Here is a 15,626-nt window from a genome sequence, read left to right as displayed (position 1 = left end):
CATAAAATTAGGGTTAGAAATAAAATATGCAAGTCCAAAAGGTATCTGTAATACTGATCCTAATTCACCTAAATTTCATTGCAAGGATTTATGCTTCCATGGTGCAAAATGGTAACATTTTTGAACGGTCAAACTGTCTCAGCATGCCTAGTGACTGCTACCTTTGCCATGTGTGGCAGACTTTCATCTCTCCTGCATGTTTGCCTGGCCTTTTTCTGTTTGTTTGTTTTGGCTCCCCACCCCCCACCCCCTTGATTTGAATTAGACTTTTGTGGGATATTTTTTGCATGCTATCATTTGAATTTATTTTATAATTTAAACATTGTCTTCCTCCTCTACATCTGTGTTTTTCTTTTTTGTTTTGGTTTGTTTTGTTTTCACTAGGAGACCCCCTCCTGCAGTTCCAGGCCGACCATCCTAACCCCTTCATTCAGTCATTCGTCACCTTCTGTTTCCAACAACATGTCTACCCATCGTATTTAAAAGCCTTCTTGTTTGCACTATATGTCATATGTACATAAAAACTTTTATTTTTGATCTGTGTCTAATTAAAAAATAAAGTTTATTCTATATAAAAATTAATGTGTTCCATTTTTTTCCTATAGAAAAAAAATGACCCAAATTAAAATAATTCACTTACGTTAATGCCAGGTAAGATGAAAATTCATTTATCTAGCCTTTTAAAAAAAGTGAATATTTTGAGACATGGCTTCATGTAGCCAAGCCTGGCCTTGAACTCCTAATCCTGTCTCAATCCACCCAAGTGCTGAAGTTAGCAGCATGTACCACCACACACGGCTCCTGAAAATGTTTAGTGTGATATATTAAAAACTGAATGGGAAAGATTTACATTATTAGACCACTGTGATTTCAGATGCTCTTTTGCAGAGAATAGGAGTGTACTGAATTTAACAATAAGCTAATAAAATTTCAACAGAATACAAAAAGGAAAGGAAAGGAAGGAACATCTAGGAGTCTAAAAGGAACACAGAAGTCTCAACCCCTTCAACCTGCCTCCAGAAATCTTACCAATAATTATTATTGCTCCAAAATATGTTCCTATTATTAGCATCCTAAAACTATTATAGAAGATAAAAATAGAATATTATGGAAGACTGTGGGTATGAAACATATAAACTCACAAATTCCACTTGGCAAGTTTAGGGGTAGAGAGATAGATAAATCATATCACTTAAAATAAATGCTCAATAAAGAATAGAACTGCCACCTCAGGCAGCTTCTTCAGGATGTCGGTGACATGCCAATGAAAGAAGATAATTAGAAGCTTGGGAGAGAGAAAACTTTTTAATGCATTAAATAAAATACCAATATTGAAATTTTAGGCCATTGGATTTTTTTTTAAACAATCCTCAAATTTTATAGAAATAGAATGCTTGCTTTTAAAGTAGTATACTACATTCTGCCAATTGTATGGCAGCTTTGCCAATGGTTTTTAAATTTAATTTGTGACTTTTCTGTTTTGGACATGTATACGGGCTGAGTTTGAATTGAAAAGCAGCTAGCCCTTCTCGGATGAGAGCCCTTGTGAAAACGCCTCATTTCACCATTTAAAACAGAACACCACTCATCAAGAGAACAAATCATTTCTCTGGAACTAGCCTCCCTTTTACATTTCACCTGGGGCAGTCCTGGCAAAGGAGGGCTTGAGGATGATCTGGGCGGAGCACCTCATTACTCTAAAAGAAGACCCCCTCATTAAAACCATTTTCTTTAGACCACGGAAACCACTTACATCATTTTTAAGAATCAAATTCTCCAGCCAAAAAACGCAAGCCAGCTTCTCGGGTTTCGAGTTGCCCGTCTTGGGTTACCACCCTTTGTGCTGTAGTCCAGTAATGATCAAGGAGGGTTACTGGTGACAAACGTTCAAAGACTCTGAACTAAGGCATTCAGCTGGCTCTCCTGCAACCCAGGGCGACTGAGCTGATGTGACACTATACACACTGCTATGCCTTTTGCCTTTCCCTTTCCTCAGTCATCACTTGATAGTGGTGTGTGTGTGTGTGTGTGTGTGTGTGTGTGTGTGTGTGTGTGTGTGTGTATGTATATGTGCTCACGTTTGTGCAAGTATGCATCCACTTATGAACTCACAGAGGCCAGGGGATATCCAGCTCTATCAATATCCACCTTATTCCTTTCAGTCAGGGCTTGTCACTGAACTTGGAGCTAGGCTGGTGGCCAGCAAGGCCCAAGGAGCCACCTGTCTCTGCCCTACACAACACTGGGATCACATGCAAACTCTGGCCTCACTTGGCTTTTCACATGAGTGTTGAGGTAAGACCTCATGTGTTCCTGCAGCAAAATTGTTAGATGTTGAGCTATCTTCCCAGACCCCTGAACTTTAAAATATTATTAGACAGATCCTTATACCAGCAGACACACTAGTCCATGTCTATTTTACACCCTTTGCTAAGCAAAGTGAGGCTGTTGGTGTGAGTTTTGTCCTCCAATTGACTGTTTTCAAGTGGTTGGTATTGTTTTTTCACTTTGTCTAAAATTTAAATACATACTTAATTTTACCTAATACTTACACAGTTTTGACGTTTACAATCTGAATTGACATGGTGAACAAGAAAAAAAGTGAAATTCCAGCTATCCCAGAATGGGCTGGCCTTAGTCTCCTAAACCGGAGTGAGCTGTCTTTCATTGAGTCTGTGGTGGGAGGCGAAAGGCCTGGAATAAAAGTAAATACTGTGAGGCTGCACTGATATGTGTTTACTGTACAGTGTTTCCTTTCACAATATACTCTTCCTCAACCATCCACTAACTCTCTGTCCTCAGCTCTACCCGCACCCTCCATGTGTGACAGACTAGGGAAGGTACTACAGTCTTCAAGATCGACCATAACTCCGGAAGGTCAAGAGGAGTTAGTTACTTTTTAAAAAGCCATAATATTCCTTGCATAATCATCCCTTTATGCATCAGATGTCTCTAAGAGTCAAATAGTGCCTTAGTCAGCAGGAGAATCAGAGAAGTAACAGAATAAAAGCAGCTTACAAAATAAGCAAATAAGCAGTTATCACATATTGTTATGATAAGAGAAAAGACTTGGTCATCTTCCTAGGGAAAACCATCAGGATTCATATGCTGATGCAGCTGGCTGAGACCTTTACAGCATAAATCTATTTTCTCCAACCATGACCTAACGTTCCAGAAGGGAGCAATTGTGACTTCTGACAAAGAGTCAATGGAATGCATTTCGGCCAATCAAAACCCAAACTTTCCATTCCTAATAGAATACATGCTGCAAGATTCTAAGTCATTAAAGTGTTGGAGAAACTATGAAGGGGTCTCCCACCTGCTTTGGTGCCTAACCAAGAGGTACTGCAACAGCCTCCTTGTGATAGCACAGAGAGAGGCCAGTGTTCTCTAACGCCCAGTTCAAAAAACTGAGAACACCTAAGAGATGGAAAAAAGAGAGCTAAAGGTAGGAAAAATTAAAATTTCTAACAGCAATAGTGCTCTTGGAGTTTCACCACTAAATACATGTATGTCAACCTTAGGGACCATACGTGTGAATGAGGGAAGGATTTTAGTGCAAGCTCAGCTGAATCCATTGCTTTGGGCTTGGGTTGAGGCAAAATAGCATTAAACTGTGGTAAGGCTTGCTAACGTGCATATACTGTTAATAGTGTGTAGGCGCCTCCTACAATATTCTTTCTCAACTAACTCAATGTTTTGTTCCAACCTTCACCTTCCAATGTGGAGGCCAGGAGACAAACAGAAGAACAGGTAGCAGCATACATCTCTCCATGGCGTGGTCCACTACTCCCTCCCCCCTACTCCTCATCACCCTCTAATAGGGCCATCAGATTACGAGTCTCTCAAGGAATTGATCTATTGATTAGCTCAAGATCCAATTACTTCAAATCTCAGCTGACATCCAAGCACTGGATCCCCACAGGAGCCTGTGGGGACACTTCCTGTTCAGCCAATAACAAAGACAACAAGGAAAGCTCTGCTAGTCATGGAAAAGCAAGAACATTTTAATGACTGTGATAGACCCTAAGGCTTACCAACATGGATCTTACAACTCAACAAATTTCAGAAAATGGATATTGAATTCTTTAGTCTAGTTTCCTGAGAGTCTCAGGTAAACTTGCCCAGCTATAAATCCAATTTTTAAATGAAGGACACAGAAAGTTAAGATTGCTAAAACAAAAACAGAGGCCAGGAGGGCTGCTGCGCAAACATGACCAAACTTCCCATCCTCACAAGCCACAAAAAAGGGGGGAGGGGAGCCTGTAAGCCCAGCAGGAAGACAGCAGAAACAGGAATATTTCTGGAGCTTGCTAGCCAGTCTATCTAGCCAATTTATGAGCTCCAGATCAGAGAGAGAGACCTGTTTTAAAAGAAGGTGAGAGTATCAGGGCAGTGATGACACATGAACGCAGGCCAACCTGGTCTAGAGAGCAAGTTCCAGGACAACTAGGCCTACAGAGAAACCCTGTCTTGAAAAACCAAAAGAAAAAAGGGGCGGGGGGGGGGGATTGGAAGTTAGGAGGACACCTGACATAGAGCTTTGGCCTTTACATGCACATAACAGTGCTCATGCGTGTGCGCTCTCTCTCTCTCTCTCTCTCTCTCTCTCTCTCTCTCTCTCTCTCTCTCTCTCTCTCTCTCTCTCTCTCCTCTCTCTCTCTCACACACACACACACACACAATGACTGAAAACAAAACCAATTCTGTGCTCTTCATATTTTAACTGGAGTCTCTATCTAAGGAAATCACATTGAACTTAGACCACTGCACCAGGAAATGCTCCACCGCCCACTCCCCACCAGTTGCCTCCACATCATAGAAGACACCTGATTTTTCTCATTGCTGTTGTTGCTTAATAATGCAAGCCATTATTACATTTCAATATTGTCAACACCTTGAGATCAAACAAATGCTAGGGTAATCAGCAGGTGGCTGGCTACTGGTGAGTGAAGACTACTGCTGCCGCTTCTATGTTGTTTGTAATCAAATTTCACGGTCCTTTATATCAGGTCCAACTTTTTAGCCTCTGTTCGCAACTTCAATGAGAACTCATGACTTGTTAATCATGAACAAACGCAACGAAGTCATCATCCTGCCCTTGAGGGTGAAAGACAGCCACCAAGAAGACACCGAGGAGGGTCTGCCTGTGCACATTTTTTAAAGTACGGTTTTGAGATGCTATGCACTACTGAACGCTAGTCTTTGGCACTGTGTGTGCTTCTTCAGAGTGAAAACTGTAGAAAGCAACAGACAGCAAATCTGAGCCAAGAGACAGTTTCTTCTGTCTGCCTTTTTTCTCTTTTAAACACACACACAAAAAAAGTATTCTCAGCTATGTACACAAAGGCTGCCTAGGGCCGTAAGGATCTGTTTATTTGGTAATTTTAAAAGAGTGGGAGGCCCACAGAGTTCTCACTTAGCAGAGCCCAAATGTGACTTGGGCCCAGCATGAGGCCACAGGCCATCCCAGGGTGGTGAGCAGCTAGCCAGCAAGCTTGGGAAAGCAGAGGCAGCTTTTAAGTGGCCCCAGGAGACGATGTCTTTTTTTTTTTTTTTTTCAACACAAGGGAAATCAGTACCAGTGTGGGCAAAGAAAACCTCAGGGCAGAAAACCTCAGGCCGCTCCCAGATGCCCTGTGAGGCAAGGTGCCCACTGCTTTCCTAAGGCCCCTCCTTTCTTACCTTTCCACTGTGGGACGAGAGGGCAGAAGCAGCCTGGGGAGCTGCGCCCACGGCAGGCAGTTGGGAAACTGCTGCTTCATAGCTCCCGCTTTTGGCAGTCGGCCGTTTCACGCGCAAAGGCACCTGGGAGGAAGGTAGAGCTCTTATTCCTTTGCTAACTGCTGCTGTTTCCCAAAGTAAACCAACATCGATGGCACCTGGAGGTTGAGGGATGAAAAAGCAACCAAAAGTATTGGCCTTGGCTTTCAGCTAAGCTCTGTTCCCTTGCCAGAACCAAGATTTCTAGAATCTTCAAAACCCACTGCCTGCTGTTGACTTCTTCGCAGTTCTTAGGAAGTCTTTGTGATTATTCCCAAACAGCTCTAGTTAAACACACATGTCATGGGGCTGGAGAGACGGCGCAGAGGTTAAGAGCGCCGCCTGCTCTTCCAAAGGTCCTGAGTTCAATTCCCAGCAACCACAGGGTGGCTCACAACCATCTATAATGAGAATTGGTGCCCTCTTCTGGCCTGCAGGTGTACATGCAGGCAGAGCACTATGTAATATAAAATAAATAAATCGTAAAAAACAAAAACAAAAAACTGCAGGTCACCTAGAAAATGAGGCCGTTATGGAGAACCACCATAGCCTCTCCCTAATCTGAGACCACACTATCCACCTTGAACTTACTATATGTGTGTCGTTTGCCTTTATTCCAGCCTATTTCAGCCACCTCCGAGCCCCTAGACACCTAGGACCCCCTGCATGCAACCTTTCTCTACTTCTGTACAGTCCTTGTCCCATGAATCTCAAACTTTTGAGATCCTTTTGTGCGGTGCCCAAATGCCCAACTCACTGCCCAGGCACTAAAACTCACAAGATTTACATGCAGCCTGCTCTCCAGGACGTGTCCTCCACAAGCTTGCTTTACATGGCTTTTCTCCAAGCATGACATCCCCACATCGCCCCCAAGTGGCAGCATGCCTCCCGCACCCTTCACACACTGGACCAGCAGCTGGACCAGTAGCAGGGCAGGCTTGCTTTCTGGTTCTGCTTCCCAGCCATCTTCCTTCCTCTCCCTAGCTTGGAAGCTCAGCCTAACAGGTTTGAGCACATCCCAATTCACACTTTTAACTGTCGATTTCCAACCTTTTCTCCCTTCTTTCACACTGATTTCGGCGTGTCGGCTCCGTGGCTATTCTCTTCACTGCCGTTTCTGTTTTCCTTCTGGGGCCGTTGCATATAACCGAGTAGGCGATCCACCCCATCCTGCCTTACTTTATTGGGCTCCATTTTTCCACTGCTTTTGACCTCCAGCCTACCTCAGCTACAAACCCTCTAACTTTAACCTTGTCTACTCACGGGTTTACCTTTCTCCATTCTAGCCATTTCTAGTGTAGCTTCTTGGACCTTAATCTGCTGACCACCCTGCAGCCTCACCTCGGTCCTTCATCCTACCCTCATGTTGCTTGTCCATCCTGAATTCCACAACAACCTTTACAGTCATGCCAGTGCATACATACATACTTTTCCTCTTGGTCTTTTCCTCATTTGACGAATCTACCACTCTGGGTAAAACCAACTCATTACTTACCCTGGTTTGCACCACGCAACTAAGCATGACTTGGAAAATTTAAACAGGTGCAAAAAAGTGGAAACTCGCTTTGTTTCAAATTCATCACCGCCATGCTCACAGGAACTGTCTTACTTACTGTTCCATTGCTGTGACTCAGGCAGCCTATAAAACGAAGTATCTGACTGGGAGCTCACTTACGCTTGCAGAGGGTTGGTCCACGGTTATCATGGAGAGAAGCACGTGGTGGGCCAGCATGGAAGGCTCTCAGTATCTGAGGGATCCACAGACAGGAGGCGAGAAGCAGGAGAGAAAGGGAACAGTGACTGGGCACAAACTGAGCTTTTAGAGAGCTCACCCTCAGGGACACACCCCTACAACAAGGCCACACCTCCCAATCCTTCCCAAACAGTCCACCAATTGGGGCCAAGCATTCAGATATATGAGCCTATGCGGGTCACTTTCATTCAAGCCACTGAGGCAGCACTTAGAACCAGAATAAACCAGTACTATCTGCTCTCCCAGTACCCTCAGCTGCCCCAGTGTACGACCCTCCTCTTCACGCTTTCCCCACTTAACCATCACTCTCATCTGACTCCTCTCTCTGTTCTCTTTAGAAAACCAAAGCGGTAAAGAATTTCCAAAGAACTTTCTCCCTTCCTCTTCCACATCCTAACCTCTGTGTCTGTGCAACCTACCCAATTCTGTAACTCCTCCCACTCGAGTAGCCCCGCCCCTGGCCCTTCCCCTCTCCCCCCTCCCCTGCCCCCGTGCCATGCACAGCATTGTTTTGTTTTCTGAACTTTTCCTTTTCTGGCCTAGTGCTTGGCTGGCCTTTGAAGCAAAACATCTAACGCTTTGTTGCTACACTTTCTCTATTTTCAAGCCCACTCTAAATAGGTTGTTAATCCGTCCCGAACAACAAAGGCGTACTCTTTTCGAGGTTCCGACTTCCTCGCAAGTGGGTCCGATGGGATGCTCTCTCTGCCCTTACAGTCTGCCTGATCATAGCTGGTCACCCTTTCCTGCCGCAGTCACTTTCTGCTCTTGATTTCTAGGACGCACAGACCCTCCTAATTTTCCTCTTGCCCTCCTGGTTTTTCACCATCATTTATCTTTTCACAGCACGAATTGCCTTGCATTTGCATCCATTGTCCATCTATCTCCTCCAGAACTGGACTGTTATTTACAGATATAACCCAGGCACATATAACAGTGCTTGCCATATAGTTAAGGACACAAAAAGTATTCGTTGACTGAATAAAATTCTAAGGCAAACGTCATAAAATACTAATGGTATATAAAGTGCAGAGCTAGCCTTGGTAGGCATTAAATATCCTATTGGATGCTGGGATAAGAGAATACAGAATACAGGGGACGATGAGTGATGTGAAGCAGTCAGAGCAACCGCCTGCTACAGCCTTTAGCCCTTGAAGCAACTTAGCCATGAAGAAAGGCAGAGCTTCGGACAATTTCCTGCTCGCACTCTGATGCCTGCTCTCCTAGACTGTGAAATGGAAACAATCTTCTTACAGGACTGTTAGGATACTAAAAATAATGTATACACAAAGGGCATAGCATAGTGGCTGGGACACACAACACAACACACTAAGATGTGTGCTCTAGATGTAGATATTGTTATTAATCAAGCTCCTCCCCCCACCCCCGTTTACTATTTGTTTCCTGAGTTTATGGAGACCTCTGACCTTACTTCTTGATTCACAAGTCAGTAAGAATTTCAAACCCACAAATGCTACCTTAACCTCCACAGGAGGGCAATGTGCCTTAAGCCTGTTTCCCGAGTTTGAAATACTCATAACTGTGTGACTGATGCCCTCTGCTGGCTTGTTTCTGTCTCTTGTCTCTGGGCCTTTATTTGGCTCGGGAGAAGTAGATGACAGCTTTGTGTGAGCGTGCATGCATCCTCCTGTAAACCCAGAGCTGCCCAAAAATCTTTCTGAGAAGTTCACAGTACTCACACAGCACAGCAGACACAAACATGCTTTCCACAGGGAGCCCTCATGTTGCTGCACACATACCTTGTGTCTTCTAGCTCCCTGCTCGGCACAAGTCTGCTGCAGCACAGCACAAAATTAGTAGTCTTTCACCACCCCTGCAGCTCTGCCCCAGCTTGATCCACCTCACCTCCAAAGCCTGACACATGTGTTACTTGGTTTTCCATAGCTGGGAAAACAAACAAACAAACAAAAAACAACCTGTGATGGGCAAGCTTTAAGAGGAAGGAATTCTCTTTACTCAGCCCATGGCTAGTGGGCTCTTCTGCATGTGGCAAAACAGTATACATTGGCAGGGAGCCCATGGAGAGGCAAAGCTACTCTTCTTGAGTCATAGAAAAGCAGAGATCAGGCCCAGCATGCCCTCAGAGGCATACTCTTAAAGACATCACTTCCTTCCACACCTTTAGTTCCAGAAGGTTCTAGCACCTCCCAGTAGGATCATGCATTCAGCACATGACCCTTTGATGAACAGATAAGATCCAAACTATACCAGCTCCCTTTGAGCAACATATGCAGGGCTGCTTCCTCTTCCTCTTCCTCTTCCTCTTCCTCCTCCTCCTTCCTTGCCTTCCTCCTCTTCCTCCTCCTCCTTCCTTGCCTTCCTCCTCCTCTCCTTGCCTTCCTCCTCCTCTCCTTGCTACCAGTTGTACCACCCTTCTCCAGCCTTCCCTTTAACTGAGAATAACTGACAAAAAGCAGAACTCAAAAGAGGGGGCAAAAACGGTAGCAGGACAGATGGCTTTTTATGTAAACAAGAATTTCACAGGCTGAGATGTAATTGCGATGCCATGGAACTCGCTCACCTGACGTTCGCCCTTGACTACAGTGTTTACTTTAGAAGTCTGACTTATTAATATGCTGCCCACACCCTTCCAGTGTGGTTTGAAGTTGAAACTGGCTAAAGGACTGAATTTAAGTGATGAGTAATGGTCCCAGAAACTACCATACTAGGTTAAATGAAGCATTTTCTAGGCATGACTTGCCATCAGTCCAGAGCCAGGGGAGTGTGCCCAGGTGAGGTCCTATCAGCCTAGTAGCAACAGATAAGGGCTCAGGACTTCTAAAACCAAACATGGCTTTTTGTCTCTTTCTCCCTAAACCTTTATAGAGTCCATTTATATTGCTGACCTGTGGGATTTTCCTGGAGGAAATGCAGAAATTTAGTAAAATCATATGTTCATTTGTCCCAAACTTCATGCAACTTCAGGACTTTATTGTAAGTCATAATCTAGTGAACACAATTGCCCTCTGACATTGTTTTTTTTAGGGCTTGAGAAGTGCTTGGTTATTTCTCCACTAGTGAAGTATATAGCCCTGCCCTTAGGAATGTTAAAGCCATGGCCACATTGGCTTTCATCTTCCTCCCGGTTGAGTAGTGTCCAGTCTGTTTTTTTGGAAGGCTGCCTTCTATCCCTTTTACTTGTGTCATTTGAGTTATTCAATCTGTCATTCCATTATCTTTTTCATTTAAAAATTTTATTTGCTATTATGTATACAATGCTGTGCCTGCATGTACACCCACAGACCAGATCACATTATAAACAGCTGTGAGCCATGCTGTAGTTGCTGGGTATTGAACTCGGGACCTCCAGAAGAGCAGTCAGGGCTCTTAACCTCAGAACTATCTCTCCAGCCCCTCTGTTACCTATTTTTTGATTCTGCCATCACCTAGTTGTGAGGTGACTAAACTGTAAAGAAAAACCAACTCCAAATACAACAGCACCCTGCTCCGTTGTCTCAGCTCTCTTCTAAACTGGTCCAGTGCACTCGGTGCAGGGCGTGGAGCTCACGCCCTTAGCCTATATGCAACATCTCACACACCTGCTCCACGCCCTGTGCTCACTAGTTAGTTCATGGCAGAGTTAACAGCCACACAGGCTGCTCACGCTAGAATATCTGCAACTATCCCATGTTTCTACCTCCTCTGCTCTTTCTCTCTCCATCAGTGGTTCTCAGCCTCCCTCACACTGCGACCCTTTAATTCAGTTTATGCTGTGCCGATCCCCAACCATAAAATTATTCCAACACTCCTTTGTAATTGTGATTTTGCTACTGTTATAAACCATAATGTAGATATCTAATATGCAGACTATTTTCTATGTGACCCCCATGAAAGATTCCTTAGACAACCCCCAAAAGGCCATGGCCCACAGGTTGAGAACTGCTGCCCTACATGAAATTAGCAAATTCCCTAAAAATCAGTCAAGTTTCTTATTCCCATGCCCACTATCATGCTGCCCATCCAGACCCTCACTTTTCAGCAGTATGGCCAAAAGCACTCTCCATGCTCAGCCTCAGAACTACTGCCAAGTCTTAAGACTTCATTAGCATGTGAGGCTTCACAATACTAACACACAGTGTCCTAGCTTATCTCTTTTAAAAGTTGCTGCATATGCCACCGAGTGCAGGTGGCTGAATGCGACCTCAGTGCCCTTCACTATAATCCACGTATCCTGTGCTTCCTCCCCGCCCCCCAGGAAGCATCAGGCCCTTTTGGAAGATACAATGCTATATGCACACTGGATTCTGCTTGCCACACCCTTCTCCCTACAGCTCCACGACCGTGCAAACACAGTCTCTGCTGCACCTTCCCTCTGAAGTTCAAGTGTATCCCACAACTACCATCCCCCTTCACCTCCACATTGCTCTTCTAGAACCACAAATGTGAGTAAGATTGAGCACTGGGTGACTCCGGGTAAAGGTGATAGAAAAGAGCTGGAGGTGACAGCGGTCACATCCACTCACCGCACCATTCATAAGAGTGGCTCAACCTTTGGAGCATTCTGCTCACTGGCATGAGTTTCCTAAAGTTGACAACTGGAAATCCACTCAGATAAGTCAATGTAATTAAAACATGAAAAAATAAAACCAAAACTCATGTTTTTTTTTCACAACACTTTGTTACATCCAACTGTCATGCATTGATGTGGACGGTAGAATAATTTGTAGCCTTTTTGAGACACAAAGTGTACAATCTATCACAAGCAGTGCAGGGATGCTCTGGGCTCCATAGGGCAGTTTCTTTGTCCTTTTTTCCCCATCACCAAGTATCCTTGGATTTGGGAAAGCAGTATAAGTGATCTTGGGAGGCAATAACCCACTTTTTTTTTTTTTTTTTTTTTTATCTCACACACACACACAAAAAGAATGAGATAATAGCTAGACATTAGTTTAAAAAATCCCATTCAAGACGTTTATGAAAGCATTACTTCACAGGATACTACCCCTTTAATATTTCTAATTTGAAATTACTTACAACAATCAGAGGACAGTACCACTTTCACAGGTGGGACCAGTTACTGTGTGCCATTTACCCTCTTCAAATTTCCCTGCATTCCACTTATTATGACTCATCCAGTGTCCCTTATCCAACATGTTTAGGACCAAAAAGACTTTGGATTTTACCTTGAGATTTTGACATTTTTACATAAAGGGATAGTTTGAGAGTGGATCCCATCTAAATCCAAAATTCACTTACTTCACACAGTGTGAAGAAAATTTTGTATTTCTTAAATAATTTTGTACATGAAAATTTCACAGTGATGGATGTGGAATTTTCACAGGGCATAACATTGGTGCTCAAAACCTTTTCAGATTTTAGAGCATTTTGGATATCAGAATTTTGTATTCGAGCCAGGCGTGGTGGCACATGCCTTTAATCCCAGCACTCTCGAGGCAGAGGCAGATGGATTCTGGGACAGCCAAGGCTACACAGAAAAACTCTGTCTCAAAAAAAGAAAAAAAACTGAAGAAGAAAAAAGAAAGAAAAAAATTTTGTAGTTGAGATGCTGCACTAATATCATGCTTCCTATTAGCCATTCTTCAAGATACTCCACACACAGCCTGTCCAGTTGTCACAATCCTTAAATATTAAAGATGAAAACCGAGCATTGGTTGATTCAAGACTTCGTCCCGTCTTTAGTCAAGCTGGATTGCTCATCACCAGCAAGAGCCCAAGTTAGAGCTCAACCATGACTCAAGCTCCCACTGGTTTTCTTTCCTCCTCCAGATCTCTGTAACTAAATCACTTTCCCATCTTCGTGCTGTGGCTAGTAGATGCGGCATCATGTACGTAGTCACATTTGGCCTGCAAATGTTCCTGTAACCTGGATTAGACTTGAGGCAGTTTACAAAGCACATTTCATATTACAAAGCAGATTCAAAGCAACATAATATTTATTTTCTTTGAAATTCCATGAGTATGAATCCCAAACTGAGTAGAAGCAATCAATTTTGGTGCAGTTTGCTCCATAGTTTTCCATACTTGCCAACATTACTTACCTGGCTCCCAAAGGCTTTCACCAGCTATCCCCCCAACTCCAAGAGTGAATTAAATGTCACCTTTTCTTTCCTAATTGATATGAACTCTCCCTCCAGCCTATTTCAATGTCCCTAACATTTTGTTTCTATGACATGTAACTCTCCTTTGTTGGCTAAATGTATGACCCACTGAGAACTGAGTAACCAGTTCTGTAGTACTGGACAACAAACTAGATGCCGCCATCCTGGATTCTCAAATTTGGGCTCTAGATACAGAAGGGTGTCTCTTAGGATGGACAGGAAAGACTAGACACCTGACCTCATACACACCTACTACTCTTCATATAACTTTTGTCTAATGCGCTCATAAAAATGAGACAGTGCCAGTGTGATGGCTCATCTGGTAAGGCACTTGCCAAGGCCTGAGCTCGATGTGTGGGATATGCGTGTTAGAAATAGAATCCTGCCCTGCCTCTTCTCTTTCTCTCTCTCTCTCTCTCTCTCTCTCTCTCTCTCTCACACACACACACACACACACACACACACACACAAATAAGGGCATATATATATAGTTTTTAAATATGAGACAATTCAAAAGGTGTTACTTTTTTAATAAGGAGAACCCACATCACTTGTTACAGGGAATAAAAAGGGCAGTGATTCATGACAGCACCAGAAAGCTTTTTCAGTCACAAAAAAAAAAAAAAAACTGAAGACCCGACAGCCCTTGGTTAAATGCTCTGCTCTACCACACAGATCAGCCTGCTGCTTCAAGAGTGGAACTCTGCCTTTAATGTTATACCGGTTAGGCTCTAAGTCTTTCAGCTTGTCTTAATAATGAGATGAAGGTTCCCTAGCTTATCTGAGGAACCTAGACAAGTCTTCCTTAATCTCAGCTTCATCCCAAGGCCCATGAATATTTTCCTTAAAAAGCTGCAGGCGAATGAGGTAGTAAGGGCAGAGACATGATATGGAAATCAGAAGGAGGGCAAAGAGTATGGCCCCCACACCACTAATGGACAGAAGACCTCCAAAAGCTGAAAATGCAAAAAGGAGAGTGACTCCTACATAGCTTCGTGGGGTATATGCCTTCAGTTTCTTCTGTAGCATGGGCCACAGTGCAAAAATCTGGATGGCAAATGTCACCATAATGAAGGCATGCAGTGACCGGGGGAGACGCGAGGCCAGGCAAACAGAAGCAAAGATGGCCATGTTCAAGGACAGTGTGCTAGATACAATAGCAGCGTTGGCACCGTAATCAAAGAAGATGAGATGGCCTAACAGCATAAAAACTGACATGGCGTAGATGGTGTCAGTACTGACAGACTCTGTCAGGGTCTTCAGCACTGGTGAAAAGCCATAAGTAAAAGTAATGAAGACCAGAGTGCTCTTCAGGTCAGCCCACCGGGTCCGCCCACTCTTCTTCCGCCCCTCACCTCCATCAATGAGATCAAATAAAACATATCCGATCAATGAAGATGCCAGTCCAGTCCCAAAAAGCCACTGGGGAGCCAGAAGACCCTCATCCATGTACCACCAGATCACCACAAAAACACAGACACTGCACAGTTGCTGTACCACCACGCTGGACTCAAACACCACTGCCCAGTATTGGTATTTGCGGGCATAGATGTTTTTCCGCAGCTCTTCCAGGAACCGTTGGTCAACATAATTATCAGGGAAGGGCTGCCGCTCATATAAAACCTTCTGCCACTTGACTTTGGTGGCGTCGGTTGCACGTTGAGCACACATTATCTCATCCCTTCCGCAAATCCAGGCCAGTTCAATCTCCCTCAGAGAAGTCCGTGCAGTTCTTGATCTTGATAAATTAAGAAGACCTCTCTGGAAATTCCATGCTGATACCCTACAGACCTTTCCTTGTTTACAAAGGCTGCAATCCAGGCTAGGCCTGCACTAGATGAATTAGTCTGTGAGGCAGGACAACACAGCAAAATCTGTAGGAAAAAAAAGAGAGACTTGTAAATATATGAAAGCTGGGAAAGGCCATGGTAGGCCTCAGTGGCAACCAAGACAACTCAGTTTACTAAGAACCTAAAGAAAATGTGCATGGCATAATGAGCCATTAAAACCACACTTCACATTTTAAACTG

The 15,626-nt window shown here is 43.9% G+C and overlaps 2 protein-coding genes across 2 annotated transcripts in view; one reads left to right on the top strand and one right to left on the bottom strand.

The window, feature by feature from the left end:
- The window catches only part of Dnm3 (dynamin 3), a 448,546-nt gene extending 448,009 nt beyond the window's left edge, over positions 1-537 (top strand). The window contains exon 21 of the mRNA XM_051147697.1: positions 385-537. Within this exon, the coding sequence (XP_051003654.1) occupies positions 385-421 (37 nt within the window). The 3' untranslated portion in view covers positions 422-537. The remainder of the gene's footprint in view (positions 1-384) is intronic.
- Positions 538-14,220: 13,683 nt separating this feature from the next.
- On the bottom strand, positions 14,221-15,294 carry Pigc (phosphatidylinositol glycan anchor biosynthesis class C). The gene has a single exon (XM_051147694.1). It carries the CDS (start codon positions 15,265-15,267, stop codon positions 14,374-14,376), a length of 894 nt encoding a protein of 297 aa, XP_051003651.1. The 5' UTR covers positions 15,268-15,294; the 3' UTR covers positions 14,221-14,373.
- Between the last annotated feature and the right edge of the window lie 332 nt (positions 15,295-15,626).

The sequence above is a fragment of the Acomys russatus genome, chromosome 6, assembly GCF_903995435.1.
Source record: "Acomys russatus chromosome 6, mAcoRus1.1, whole genome shotgun sequence".
Lineage (NCBI taxonomy): Eukaryota > Metazoa > Chordata > Mammalia > Rodentia > Muridae > Acomys > Acomys russatus.
Note: the sequence above shows the minus strand (reverse complement) of the source record. Positions and strands in the feature narration are given on the sequence as shown.

Excerpts from the sequence above, each read along its gene's own strand:
- Pigc (XM_051147694.1), bottom strand. The coding sequence starts at position 15,267 with ATGTGTGCTCAACGTGCAACCGACGCCACCAAAGTCAAGTGGCAGAAG.